At 43.4% G+C, this 14,931-nt stretch overlaps 1 protein-coding gene across 11 annotated transcripts in view; it reads right to left on the bottom strand.

Annotated features, from left to right (window-relative positions):
* EDRF1 (erythroid differentiation regulatory factor 1) overlaps nucleotides 1-14,679 on the bottom strand; it is a 43,443-nt gene extending 28,764 nt beyond the window's left edge. For 5 of the 11 annotated variants that reach the window (XR_014827149.1, XR_014827145.1, XR_014827146.1 and 2 more), the window contains exons 1-11: nucleotides 14,468-14,679; nucleotides 13,189-13,397; nucleotides 10,188-10,254; nucleotides 9,424-9,549; nucleotides 7,382-7,506; nucleotides 6,964-7,120; nucleotides 3,031-3,132; nucleotides 2,647-2,768; nucleotides 1,849-1,960; nucleotides 429-576; nucleotides 240-348 (exon numbers count right to left, since the gene is read on the bottom strand). Coding sequence is in view for 6 of the 11 variants with exons in the window: in XM_003359396.5 (XP_003359444.1) it covers nucleotides 240-348; nucleotides 429-576; nucleotides 1,849-1,960; nucleotides 2,647-2,768; nucleotides 3,031-3,132; nucleotides 6,964-7,120; nucleotides 7,382-7,506; nucleotides 9,424-9,549; nucleotides 10,188-10,254; nucleotides 13,189-13,397; nucleotides 14,468-14,575 (1,385 nt within the window). In the remaining 5 variants the exon portion in view is untranslated. The remainder of the gene's footprint in view (nucleotides 1-239; nucleotides 349-428; nucleotides 577-1,848; nucleotides 1,961-2,646; nucleotides 2,769-3,030; nucleotides 3,133-6,963; nucleotides 7,121-7,381; nucleotides 7,507-9,423; nucleotides 9,550-10,187; nucleotides 10,255-13,188; nucleotides 13,398-14,467) is intronic. The other 6 variants (XR_014827147.1, XR_014827148.1, XM_003133222.5 and 3 more) reach the window with 3 other exon arrangements.
* Nucleotides 14,680-14,931: the final 252 nt, after the last annotated feature.

Below are 14,931 nucleotides of genomic sequence, written 5' to 3'. Positions count from 1 at the left end.
CCAGCAGAATAATGGCTCTAAGAAACCACTAAGTATTATACTTTACACCAACCCCTCCAACTCATTCTGGAATAGTACACAGCTATGTACATAGACACATGTAATAAATATACACTTAAAAAAAAAAAAAACTATGAAAATTAAAAAGGTATTTAAAACCTTGGCATGGATAGTATGGCTGTACACGTAACAGCTGTAAATAAGACTACTTCTTAATCTTAACTTCTCAAAGTACTCACTTATATAGAAGAATAGCCACTGGCATTGTGAATGGATTTTGGTATTTGTCTTCCGTTTCTTCACAAAGAGTCGTGAGATCATAGAGTTTCACTATATCACTGCCACTTGCTGTGAAAAAAACAAAAAAACCAAGTAAATCTCATTTTACAGTTGCCTCTCAATTATTATTCATTCAAGAATTAGCTTACCTTTAAATAGCCAATAGGTATGTCCTTCCTTGGTACAATTAGATTTCAAAAAAGATAAAATATTCTGTGCAATGTCTTTTATGACTTTAGTAGAAAAATTAGAGTTTTCCAAATTGGGAATCTCTTCTGTCTTTATCATTTCATACTTCTGTGAAACACAGATACAAGATAGTTTAAGAGAAAACCTACGCAAGCAACACTTATTAAAAAGGAATCAAATATATAAATCCCTCAACTAAAGACCTATTTAGCACGAGCGTTTAAAGCAATGGTTTTCGGGGGGTTTTTCTGCCCAATTCTTCAAAGGAATCTGACCCACTCCTGGCAGCAACGAGGCTGGCTCACCACCGGTGTAATTCTCCAGGGAGAATCACCACCAGATCTTGACCCTCAGACTTAGGCAGGATCTCGCTTCTGTCCTAACCAGGGAACGAAGCACACGGTCCACTTTCTTCTGTTCTTCCCTAGTGGTTTTCAGCTGGGATGGTGGTAAATAAAGGTAGACTTCACATCGTAAGCTTTCTCCAAAGATCTGTTTCTGGCTTTTTTTTCTCCCCAGGCATGAGAATCACCCGGGACTTCTGTCCAGTGTGCACTCCTCTCCCCTTGGCCTGCGGGGTTATGCCTCCTTTACAGAAATGGGTGCACGGCGGGTGGAGGCAGCAGTGAGAGCAAAGCCTGCAAGGATATCACCACCACCCTTTTTAAAGCGTCTCCGAATTTTTCTCTAGCTTGCTTCCTGCTCACGCTTCTCTACATGCCCCTTACCGTGCTTTCGGACGTACTCTAGACCAGACGGGACAGGTCAACTGGAAAAGAGGTGATCTCGCCCTTCTCTCATCATCCAAACCTCGTGTGCTACACTTCCACCACTTCCTCTGCCTCCTAGTTTTCTCCTCGCACGTTCTTATTTCCCATTGGATTCTATCTTTCCGAGCGGTGACCAAACCTTATTGCCCACCCCCCATATGTGCTGAGGACAAAGTCCCTCATAAATAGAACATGCTCAATAACAATGGGCTACATAAGCTTTCTTTGTAATTATTGCTGGGGCCTTTCCTTAAAAAACTCCGCATAGACTGGGTAGGTATTGGCATACTGAATAAACACCTCCACTGTTTAGACGCTTTCAGGGAATTACTATGGATGCCTGGCATTAAAATTAGAGTTCCATGGCTACAAATATAGATTTCAGCACATCTATGACCTGCCCACAAATCACCTATTAGACTCCTAGGACATCTAGAATTCTGGTATCACCAAATCAAATGTGGAACCACTCGAACTTCAGTTTATCCATAGCTACCTTCCTTGCCAAAATACACCTTAGTATTTAAGGCCTTAAAAACAATGGTGAGGTATTTCCTGCTCCAATCTTCATTTGAGAGAGATTTAAAAAGTCACACTGTATCCACCTTACCTGTACAATTCCATTTACATGAAAACACATGACAAGCTCTGGGACGTTGCATATTAAGTTGTCCAGCCAATAGTCAATTCCAGTTAGCACATTAATTGGTTTGTTGTTATCCCTAAAAACATACATTTCTAGTGTTATTGAATTAAATGCTCCACGGTAACATCTGAGACTTATTTCCCCCATTTAAACGTTTTACTCTCTTCTCCGCAGTTGGAGAAGGCCATTTTCAGTTCTTTCCTGATGAGAAACGAAAACATGCAGCTCAGTGGTGTGGTGTATTTAACACGGTTCCATAAGCTTTGCCTGGATTTCTAACTGGCGTCCAGAGAATTTCCAGTGCGAACAGGAGGAACAATGACTGCAGATGGCCGGGAGCCTACTGCACACTCCTCCTACAACATAAACGACTGACCGCCAAGCATTGTAATGCCCACGCCAGGATTCACGTGGGCTAACACAAACAAATACGCTGGAGCGTTAAAAAAAATGCTCACAATTAGCTAACAGGAAGCTGGTAACCAGCTCCGTAACTAATTACACAAACTCCATTATACAAGTTGTATGTGCAGACTTAAGACCAGGTGAGTCCAACAGATCTCTGACTCCGCTCACTGAGGACTAGAATGAAAAGCCAGGCAGCGGGCTTTCAGCCTTTGCTGAAACACTCCTTCCTTCCTGTGGATGTTTCAACTGGTGGGGAAAGGAAGGAGGTGAAGAAAAAACGAGAAAAAGGAAACGATGCCCAGAACACCCAGGTAAAAGCAGAACACTGCTTCTAAAGGAATGCAGTCTGATTACCTGAGACGCAGGCTGACTGCTGGGTATCTGCCTCCTCCGAAGATCGGCATGTTGGAGCCCACCAACATGTGAATGTCTTCAAAGGTCCACAAGATGTTCCGAACAAAATCATTCTTAAGACCCTTTGATTTAAAATAAAATGGAAAGATTACAGGATAAACAGGACCGCTGTAATTTCCCCCCGTGATCCACAGAAAGAAAAAGACGAAGGAGACGGAGTAAGTTAAAGCCAGAGAGCTAGCTAGAAGATCACAGAGATGCTTAGAGAGAGAGTTTCAGGATAAGGGGATTTTTTTGCCTGTGAATTCCAATTTAGACTGGTTTTTAAATGACGAAGTAAACTGGGGATGGGGTGTCTCGACTTGGACACCGCGGGAAGCATACCTGACTGTTCTCCCCGTCATTGAATAAAGTGGTCAGGTTTTGTTCTTTGGGTGCTGAGGCCACATGCCCCACTATGTATGAGGGTTCAAGAGGCTCACTTCCCTGTGAAAAGTGCAAGGATAAGGAGTGACGCTGCTGCCGTGATTTCTTAACAATGGCCTACGTTAAAGAGTCATCGCCTAGGCATTCGAATCATACACCTCAAATCCGCCCTTGTAAATCGGGGCTAATTCGCGTCAACGCTCAGCCCTGAGTGGCATATTTCAGCTCTTAATTATCACAGCTACTAAATAAGCTAAGCACATTTAGAGCTCACTCAAGAGATTAAAGATGATTTTAAGCTTTCCAAGTTTTTTTCCCCGTTACTGGGTAAGTTTAAACAGCACTGCTCTTTCAACCTACCCCATCTCTACTGATTCCTAAGACCCCTTAGGCATAATTTTGAGACAAAGGTCATCAGAACAGCCTCCTGTTTCACATTTCCCAGAGTGTGTTTCACAGAAGTCTAGTGCCTGGGATATTCAGTGAAAAATTTCCAGAGTCAGGTTTGAAAAAGGATTTTCAAACTGTTTGCTAAGGATTTGCTTTTGGAGAATAAAAATGTTTATCACATAAAAGCCTCTAAGAGGGAAAACCTACTTCACCTCTGTAAAATCCAATGTTCTCAAATGTATCCAATCTCATAACACTTTTTATTTTCATTATATTACATTTCAATATGTTTGGAAAACACATAGGAAGGGGGGCCTCTGACAGGATAAAAGTGCAGTCTGCCACTCAATCTTCCAACCATTAGGGCAGCTGCTGTTAAAAAGCATTACTTTAGGGAGTTCCCATCGTGGCGCAGTGGTTAACGAATCCGTCTAGGAACCATGAGGTTGTGGGTTCGGTCCCTGCCGTTGCTCAGTGGGTTAACGATCCGGCGTTGCCGTGAGCTGTGGTGTAGGTTGCAGACATGGCTCGGATCCCACATTGCTGTGGCTCAGGTGTAGGCCGGTGGGTACAGCTCCGATTAGACCCCTAGCCTGGGAACCTCCATATGCCGCGGGAGCAGCCCAAAGAAATAGCAAAAAGACAAAAAAAAAAAAAAAAAAAAAAAAAAGCATTACTTTAGGAGTTCCTGTCGTGGTGCAGTGGTTAACCATGGGGTTGCAGGTTCGATCCCTGGCCTTGCTCAGTGGGTTAAGGATCCGGCGTTGCCGTGAGCTGTGGTGTAGGTTGCAGACACGGCTCGGATCCCGTGTTGCTGTGGCTCTGGGTGTTGCTGTGGCTCTGGCAGAGGCCGGCGGCTATAGCTCTGATTTGACCCCTAGCCTGGGAACCTCCATGTGCCGCGAGAGTGGCCCAAGAAATGGCAAAAAAAAAAAGCATTACTTTAAACCAAGATGAGCATGCAAATGCGTATACACATGTGAGCATATGTGTGAGCTGCTTATTCCTATTTGTGTGCCAACAGGCTTAGCACCTGCCTGAAAAGTGAGTCTTTATGACTGCAGGCATGGAGGGGAACCTGCAGCGCTTTTGCTGGGTCTTGTCTTCTCAGAGTCCTTAAAGGATTTCAGACATTTATTACACTGTTTGTTGATAGAGTCAAGTCATCAACCTATGGTCCAACTCTCAAAATTGTAATTACCAAGTAGTTGCTTTAGTGGGAGTTTGGGTTGAGGTTATGATGTTTCGGTGAGGGTCTGGCTCCAGGACCATACCACAGACACCTATTTAAACTCTATTATTGCTTAACACAAGCCTCAAACGCGCCACTTTAGGGAGCAAGAATTCGTGAGGTGCTAGCTTACAAGCAAAAATAAATGTCTAAATGTTGGAATTTAAAGATTTATACATGTTACAAGAACATTCTGTAAAAGATTGTTTTTAGGCAGGGTAGCTCCGCTTAGGAATGCGCCATTGCCAAGACAACCTGACTGCTTCGAGGGCCTTCTAAGTGTGGGAGATACATGGACACAGTGGAATACTGCTGGGAGAACAGGCCTCTGAAGTCAGAGCAGGGTTTAACCCTGGCTTGAACTTCACTGGCTGTGTGACCACAGACAAACATCTACTTTTTATGAGCTTTGCTGACTTACTTGTAAAATGATCCCATCAAAACAATACATACGCAGCTTCAAGGAGGAAAAAGATTTACACACATGGCACAGGAGGCATTAAATAGATGCCAGTTCACTTCCTCCACGTCAACGTCTACAGCTTCTCAAAAAACTCCGAGGTTTTTCAGAATGACCCTTAAAGTAAGGACTGAATGATAAGGCTGGTAAAGGGGGATGGATGGCAGAAGACCAGTATTTCTATTACATGGTCTTTTTATAATGTCTGTGTTTTGAAGTCAAGGAAAATGAAATCATTTTCCAAAACTCCTTTAGTGAAATAAAATTACATACAGGAAAGTGCATACAACAAATAATGAAGAACACAGTATGATGGCTAATTAGAAAAAAAATTACCTACATAACCACAACCCAAGTCACGACCTGGGACCCTGCTGGCAGCCGGCACCGGGTCCCTTCTCGCTGACGAGCACCCCACCTCCTACAGTTACCCCCACGCAGACCTGCACGCTAACTGCTCCCTTCCTCTTCCTTTCCGTTTTCCCAACTTTGGGGAAAATTCAAGCTCGCTACATAGTTGAATGAGGCATCTCTAACCAAAAATCTACTAAAGCGAAAATCCAATGAAATGTATTCACCGCCTATAACCCTATAATTTATGAGGACAGAAAATCTGGACAAATAATAGTGTGTGAGAACACAGCAAGAGAAAAAAACACAATTTACCAAGTTAAAGATCTTATTTTTACTTTCCTTGAGTTTATCAATATACTTTCCTGAAAATAAACATGCGCAACTTTTATCTATGGAGTTATTTTATTCTTTGATAGACCCGATAAGGACAGAAACAAACATTAAGAAACCAAGAATATAAGAAACAAACAGGTAACACAGTCTAGTCTCTCTTCCTTTCTGAAAACTTTATAACGTTACTGTAGGTTAAATCTTAGCAACTTGACCTAGAAAATCTTCAGAGCTATTTTAGGCCTAACAATCTGACTAAAAGTTAAGTAGAAGGTCAATATTTAAATTACAACAAGTCTGTGAGTCTCCATATCTGACAGGCATTTTGTATTTCAACAGTTTAAATATACTGTATTTCCTATGACTTTAAGGAGATAATTAGTATTGATAAACATACTGATAAGCTTTTTTTTTTTTTTTTGGCCGCATCTGTGGCATATGGAAGTTCCCAGGCCAGGGACAGAATCAGAGCCACAGCTGAGGCAACACCAGATCCTTAACCCACTGATCCAGGCTGAGAATCAAACCCAAGCTGCCACACAGACAATGCTAGATCCTAACCTGCTACAGCAAAGCAAGAACTCTTCATAAGCTATTTTAAACATGGTAAAAATCTATAAATGTTTTGAATTATTTAATTTAAAAAACCTGCTTTACGAGTTCCTATCGTGGCTCAGAGGAAATAATGTGACTAGCATCCATGAGGATGCAGGTTTGATCCCTGGCCTTGCTCAGTCGGTTAAGGATCTGGCGTTGCTGTGAGCTGTGGTGTAGGTCACAGAGGCTGCTCAGATTTGGCACTGGTATGGCTGTGGCGTAGGCCAGTGGATATAGCTCAGATCCAACCCCTAGCCTGCGAACCTCCATGTGCCGCAGGAGTGGCCCAAGAAATGGCAAAAAGACCAAAAAAAAAAAGACAAAGTAAATAAATAAAATAAAATCTGCTTTAGCCATTCGTGATACCCCTTGTAAATCCCACATTGAAAAGGGAAAAAAACCCTATTTTTTGTAATTGTGAGGACATAAACTAATATTTTTGCTCGCACTCATCTATTTTTATTAATAAGACAATTGGTTTTGTCTTCTTTAACGCGCTTGCTGAATTAGCACCTAAGTACTAACTAACCTGACTGGAAGCACTGGGATCCTCAGAGACTGAAGATGGCATTTCAAAGGGGGCCGGCCACGAAGCCCCATCCGAATCGTTTGTCTGATCAGAACTGGACGACTCCTGCTGTTCGGCAGCGGATGGGACAGGCTGAGCAGCTCCGTCTCCATTGATACTGGCCAAATAGAAATAAAAAACATCACGCTGTTATTACAGTTAACGTTCCGTGACGGTCCACCCGTTTTTAAAGACTAGATTCTATCATCAAGCATAAATATTACAAAGGGAATACAGGAAATAAAAAAGTAATGTCACGAGAAAAAAAGGAATATAGGACAAATATCAACAATTACAGTGGCAAAACTTAAATTACTTTTATTGACTTGAAATTAAAGATCAGAATTTCATCTGTCCTCTTAAACAAGTAGACAAGTACCTGTAATATAAAAACTTGGAAAGAATAGCCTTCTGATACCAGTGTTCTTTGCTTTTCTTCTTCCTCTGCCACTTCTGATCAATAAGTCTTTGATAAAATTCTTTTAACCACGTCCAATCACCAGTCTGAATCACATAATTGATAAACAGAACTTGCAGTCAAAACAATTTGTTTTCCTATCGCTAATAGGAAATACTTTCTATTTTTAAAATACTGTTTCATAAACACATAATCACAAAACAACGACCTTCCTAGATTCAACTCCCATTCCTCTTTTAGGAACTCTCCCTCTCCTCCTCCTCTCTTTCAGCCACTAGGAGAGGCAACCTCCCCCATAACATGTTCCTCAGGGCCTGGAATAAGTCCTACTATGCACACTGTACTGAGATAGCTCAATGTGTTTGAAAGTCCAAACTCATAAGGTGCCAGGAAGCAAGGACTGTGATTCTCAAGGCCTTGCCCAGTGGCTAACACATGCAGACCTAACTGACCTGTGGTCTTCTCAAACGGCAAAACATTTATTTTAAATGTCCATTTAAATCACTTATTTTCCTTTATCAAAGCACAGCAGGAATATTCTTTACAGAGTAGCCTACGAAAGTCTCAAGACCATCAACCATTTACAACCATAAACTATTTGCAATGGCAAAATAAATACGGAAATGTAGAATAAACTTTAAGAAACTGCAACATTATTTTATCTTTAAAAAGTATCCATCCTTGGAGTTCCGTCATGGCTCGGAGGAAATGAATCCGACTAGAAACCATAAGGTTTCAGGTTTGATCTCTGGGTTCGATCTATGGCCTCGCTCAGTGGGTTAAGGATCTGGTGTTGCCGTGAGCTGTGGTGTAGGCTGCAGACGTGGCTCAGATCCTGCTTTGCTGTGGCTGTGGTTGTAGGCCAGCGGCTACGGCTCCCGATTCGACCCCTACCCTGGAAACCTCCACATGCAGCAGGTGTGGCCCTAAGAAGCAAAAAACAAACAAAATATCCATCCTCAGCACACGGTGGGGGGGAAACAGTCATTTACCAACACAGTTTGAGAATCTCTGCTTTAAGAGGACCAATTAATTCTAATAACTATGTATTCGTAGGAATAACTTAACATTTTCCACATTTCTTTCCACATTTCACAATAATTTCCTTATTTTTGGCCACACTCTCAGCATGCAGAAGCTCCCCACCCAGGGATGGAACCTAAGCCACAGTAGTGACAACACCAGGTCCTTAAACACTAGGCTACAAGGGAACTCCTTCAGTGATAATCTCTTTAATGGAAACATCAAAGGATTTTTTAAAAATTTAACTCGTTTCTTAAATTTCGGATTTTTCACAACTTTCTTCATTCCTTTCACCCTTTTCCTCAGCAGAATCCTGGCTGTTGGTATCAATAGTTTCTTCCCGGTTATCTTTTCTGCTCTCTCTCCAGCCACGCACCTCTTCTCTCCTCTTCTATGGCCACACCCATGGCATATGGACGCTCCCAGGCCAGGAACCAAATCCAAGCCGCAGCTGTGACCCATGCCAGATTCTCAATTCACAGATTCACAGACCGGGGACTGACCTGAGCTGCTGCAGATTCTTAACCCACTGCACCACAGCAGGAACTCATCTTTTTCTTTTTTTTTGTATTTTTGCCACTTCTTGGGCCGCTCCCGCAGCATATGGAGGTTCCCAGGCTAGGGGTCTAATCGGAGCTGTAGCTGCCAGCCTACGCCAGAGCCACACCAACGTGGTATCCGAGCCGCATCTGCAAGCTACACCACAGCTCACGGCAATGCCAGATCCTTCACCCACTGAGCAAGGCCAGGGATTGAACCCGCAACCTCATGGTTCCTAGTCGGATTTGTTAACCACTGCGCCACGACGGGAACGCCTCATCTTTTTCTAATTAAAGTTTTTTAATCTTCAGTGAAACTTTTCATTTCCTGGTTGAAGTACTCAATTGTATTTCCACTTTGGCCTTTCTCTGAAACAAAGCCCATTTCTGCGCCCTTGGGTTGTTAAAATTGTGCTTTTCTTGTTATTGTCTACGTATTACCTGAGATGACCTCATGAACAGTTCCTGAATGTCTAACTCGTCCAGTAAGAGGGTCCTCCCGATGCGGTGCACTGCCATGCTGACGTGGGACTTGCTGTAGGGAATCTTCAGGAGCTTTTTTATGTTCTTAAAAAAAATTAAGAGGAAAGACAGTTTAGAAAGGTCTTCTTAGTGTGACTGGGCATCTTTCAAATTTTAACTTCATTCAATTTTAAAGCATAACAAAGCTTATTTCCTTAAGGTCATACACAAAGACTTACAGAAAGAGCTGCCTACAAACACACGGAAGACAGAGCTTTAGAGCTGGAATCACCTACACTTTACAAGTCACCCTGTGTTGATATAAATGACAAAGATTTATTTTCACACAATGGAATTTCATAAGGTATGTACAGGTCGCACTGTTGCACTGACTCAGGCTTTTAACGTCTAAGATAAAACTGATCCACTAAGGATCAACAGATTTTACTAGAGGTACTGTTTCTAACTCTTGATTAGCAGCATTCTATAACTCAACATGATAACGGCTACCGCCCAAACTGCTGTTATTAAAACACAGCCGTCAATATTGACGGTACTGCTACCAGTATCGAGCGGGCTGCTCCCTCCTCTTTGAGGAAAGATGCAGTGAACAGTGTTACTTTAACAGTGTTACGATAATCAGACAGTTGTGTCTTCATCACTAATTTTTCAAGACTGAAGAACATGACATGCTATAAACCTCCAGCAAAAAACATTCCAAGGCCTTGTGCAACAACGCTTACTTCAGAGTCAGAGACAACATCCACGTCATTTCCCACGGAGTCAATGAAGTCGTACGCCATCCCGAAGCTACCAGAGAAAACAAAGGCCACGAAAACCATGTTTAGGGGGTGCAGGTATTATTTATAATAGGACACTGTATTTTATTACTTCTAGGAAACACGTTTTCCACATTCTAGCATCTCTGAATCAGTATGCCTAAAACCATTAGAGGTGGCTAGTTTTTCCTTCTGAGTGGTACATAAAATAATGAGGTGACTTCACAGACATGGAAAGCAGACTGGTGGTTGCCGGGGGGGATGGAGGTGGGGGGCGTGGATTGGAAGTCTGGGATTCGCAGAGGCAAACTACTACACAGAGAATGGATAAACAACAAGGACCTACTATGCAGTACAAGAACTATATTCAATATCCTGTAATAAGCCATAATGGAAAAGAATATGAAAATATATATATATGTATACACATATATAACTTGAGTCACATTTATGTACAGCAGAAATTAACACAACACTGTAAGTCAACTGTACTTCAATAACAAATAAAAAAATAAAATTAGGAGTTCCCTTTGTGGCGCAGTGGAAACGAATCCAACTGGGAACCATGAGGTAGTGGGTTCCATCCCTGGCCTTGATCAGTGGGTCAAGTATCCGGCATTGCCATGAGCTGTGGTGTAGGTCACAGATGTGCCTCGGATCTGGTGTTGCTGTGGCTGTGGTGTAGGCCGGCGGCTGTACCTCCAATACGACCTCTAGCCTGGGAACCTCCATATGTCTCAGGTGCAGCCCTTTAAAAAAAAAAAAAAAAAAAAAAAAAATTACAATAATGGGGTGACTTAAAATTAATGCCATCTTGGATTTGATAAAATACAGTAATTATTAGAAGCAATTAACAGAAAATTTAGAATAAAAACAATGAAAAATTATTTTTATTTTTGCAGTCATGAAATCTAAAATATATCCAATAGAAAACAATCAGTTCGAGACACTACTCTCTTTAGGTGAGAAGATGAGAAAAATGCCAACAGAAATATGAACTGGGAGTTTCCGTCGTGGCGCAGTGGTTAACGAATCCGACTAGGAACCATGAGGTTGCGGGTTCGGTCCCTGCCCTTGCTCAGTGGGTTAACGATCCAGCACTGCCGTGAGCTGTGGTGTAGGTTGCAGACGCGGCTTGGATCTGGCGTTGCTGTGGCTCTGGCGTAGGCTGGTGGCTACAGCTCCGATTCGACCCCTAGCCTGGGAACCTCCATATGCCGCGGGAGTGGCCCAAGAAAAGGCAAAAAGACAAAAAAAAAAAAAAAAGAAATATGAATTGGGAGTTCGGCCTCTGGGACTGTGTCCCCAGTGATATATACCGCTACCCTGTTCAAAAATAGATGAGGAAAAAAATGCACGTGATACCCACTCAACGAGGAGAAAAAAGGTAATGAGCAGCTAACGTGTGCCAGGTAGCACGTGTGGCACATCTACAACCTGCAAGCCTAAAAAGCAGTTAGCAGCACCATTCTCCAGTCAGCAGGTGGCAAAGTCAGGACACTTAGGACTGCCTCACGAAGCATGAGGATGATCTGCCATGGGGTCTAGCAAGTCACTTCACCTTTCTAAGCTTCGGTCTTCTTTTTCTTTGTCTTTTTAGGGCTGCGCTGGCAGTAAACCGGGGCGGGGGGGGGGTTCCCAGGTTACGGGTCATACTGGAGCTGGAGCTGATGGCCTACGTGACAGCCACAGCCACACCAGATCTGAGCCATGTCTTCAACCTTTATCACAGCTCACATCAACGCCAGATCCTTGATCTACTGAGCAAGGCCAGAGATCGAACTCACGTCCTCATGGATAACTAGTCAGATTCGCTTCTGCTGGGCCAGAACTCCCTAAGCCTCAGTTTTCTACGTGAAAAATTAGTCAACAGTACAAACTCAAAGGGTGTTGTGAAAATTAAGTGAGATAAACACATTAGGTACTTATCACAGTGTCAGTACAACTATCATTTCAATCATTTTCATAACTTTCAATCATTTCATAACGTTTAATTCTGTTGATATATAATTTATTAAGCCACTCTTTTAAGAGAAGATATGTGGACTATTTCCAATTTTTTCTACTATAAAAATTGTTACAGACAATATTTTACAAATGTAACTTACCTTCTAAGGCATTAGGATAATTTCCAAATCACCGGCACCTAAGGTATTAGGGCATTTATGGCTCTCACTATACATCATAAGGAAATATTTTAGGTTCAATCACTGAGAGGAAAAAAGAAAACCTGACCCATTAAAAGATCTACTATTAATTAATTATTAATTAAATTAAATGGACATCCGTACACTTTTCTCTGTAAAGGTGAGGCCACTCTCTCAACTTTAAATACCACCAGCAGAATTTCCAGCAAGTGTCAAAGTCAAGGGTTTATGTCATTGAACAGCCCAGAGGATCCGCCACCATTTAAATGAAAAATTCCACAGGACAGGGAGTTCCCACTGTGGTGCAGCAGGGTAAGGTCCTGGCTAATGCATGAGTTTGATACCCCAACCCAGTGCAGAGGGTTAAGGATCCTGCATTGCCACAGCTGCCGCCTGATTTCTATCCCTGGTCCAGGAACTTCCATATGCTGCAGCTGTGGCCAAAAAAAAAAAAAATCCACAGGGCAGATTAGGCAGCATTAAGGGTTTTCCTTGTCACGTGCCATCCTAATTCTCTATAACCAAAAGGCATGCAAATTGGCTAAAATTAAAACAGCTGATTGAATTTTCATGGTCAAAACTCATCCTTGTTAATTAATAACACCACATAGACTTGAAATAAACATGCAACTGTTATCTTCATGTTATGACAGAATCCTGTTATGGGGGGGAGGACTTTCAAAGTCAAACATGATCTTTTTCTAAAGCTAAATCTTGGCCAGTTGATGGGCATTACGAATTAAACTGCAGAGCAGGTATAAAGAGTTTTAAGGGGGAGGTTTGAGGGACAGGTGAAAATGCCATCAGTTAATATTTACCTTGAAAATGGCTTGCTTTTCTTACTATTGCCAAGAATGGTAGTTCCTGCCGGTCCGAGTTTGGCACTCTCTCGGAGCCAGTTGGCAGGTGGGAGTTTCAAGTCTGTCTTCTCTTCCAGGCGCGCAAATGCCGTCCGAGGCGGGGCAGAGGAGTACTTCACCACTGCTCGGCTCTTCACTTCATTGCCGCCGAGAAATAAAGCTGATCCCTGATTAACATATGACGTGGAACTTGAATCAACACCACTAAGAATGAAAACCCCATCTTTATAAAAAGAAAACCAGACACCACATCAGGCTGCTAAGAACACAGGCCACTACCACGAAGAGCACTTAATAAACGTGAGCATAAACTGTACAGTTTGCTTTGCTCTTCTTCACATCATTTCAAAAAAGATGAGCCAAGGAGTGTGATGACTATGGTTACAATCTAGCAAAAGCAGGCCAACCAACCTCACTTTATTTTCTAAATGATTGTTATTTTTTCCATTATAGCTGGTTTGCAGTATTCTGTCAATTTCCTACTGCACGGCAAGGTGACCCAGGCACACATACATGTATACATTTTCTCACACTAACTTTTAAAACTGATTCATAGAAAGTGTAGAGACAGAAACCAAGGAGTCAATAGTAGCATGTTAACAAAATGCCACATTTATTCAACATGCATTTTAATTTCAATAACATACATCATTTGGAAAGTAGCTTGCAGTAAGATACCTGGGCCTTTTCTGTTTCTAAGTAAGAGTTTAATACCTGATGAGTTTATTGCACAAATACTCTGAACGTCTAACTTCATAGCAAATCACTGGGGAAACGACACAGATTTCACTTGCACACCCCCAAGAAAGCTCAGGGTCTGAGATATCTCTTCCAACCTTCTTTCACGCTGTCCCTTTGTGGCCTGGCCAACACTCCGCACACTTCAAACACTGGCTCAGTCTCGGTCAGCGCGCTCCCTTCTCCCTCCAGCTTGCAAGTCTGCCAATTTTGGAACCACATATTTACATACGCGCTCCCTGACAGCAGAGATCGCGTCTAACTCACCCGTCGGTTACCACCGAGTGAGAAGCCAGGACTGCTTCTGACACGAATGACTTGCAAGTAAATGCCTCAATAATTGTCGACAAGCACTCGGACTTCCACTCCGTTTTGGGGGCCGTCCGGGAGGGGTGGAAAAGGCTCCAGGAGCCGCTGGGAACCGTGACATCCCTCCCCGGCCGAGCGGCCCGCAGCCCCCGAGCCCTGCAGGTCCCGCCCCGCCCCGCGGCAGACTCACCTGTGCAGAAGGTTCCTCCGTCTCTCCTTGGGACAGGAGGCTGAGCCCGTCCCGAGCAGTGGCCCCAATCGGCGGAGCCTCAGCCACGGCCTCCTTAGAGTCCCCCATCACCTCCGTCCGGGGCAGGCGAGGCAAAGCTCAAGCCGAGAAGCCCCAGCACGTTCCGCGGCCCGGCGGCGCGGCAGCACCGTAAAGCAAGCGCCGGAGACACCCTGCACTTCCGGCCTCTGACAGGAAGAGGTGGTGCTGACGTATTCAAATCTCGCGATCTTTGTGCCTGAGGCCCGGCCCGGCCTCCCCCGACAGAGCCCACCTTCGCGGCGGGCGCGGGAACTGTAGTGCGCCTGCGTCTGTCAGAGTGTTCGGGGAACTGCCTCCCGCGTGATCTGACTCTCAGGCTCCACCCCTTGCACGCGGGTCTTTGTTGGCAAACAGTTCTGCGGGCCTGGGCGCGAGGCCGCGGC

This window comes from Sus scrofa, chromosome 14 (assembly GCF_054392235.1).
Source record: "Sus scrofa isolate SSC_HxYL_T2T_F1_AM1 chromosome 14, Sscrofa_HxYL_maternal_Yorkshire_Landrace_v2.0, whole genome shotgun sequence".
Taxonomy (NCBI): domain Eukaryota; kingdom Metazoa; phylum Chordata; class Mammalia; order Artiodactyla; family Suidae; genus Sus; species Sus scrofa.
This window is presented reverse-complemented; position numbering and strand designations above follow the sequence as displayed.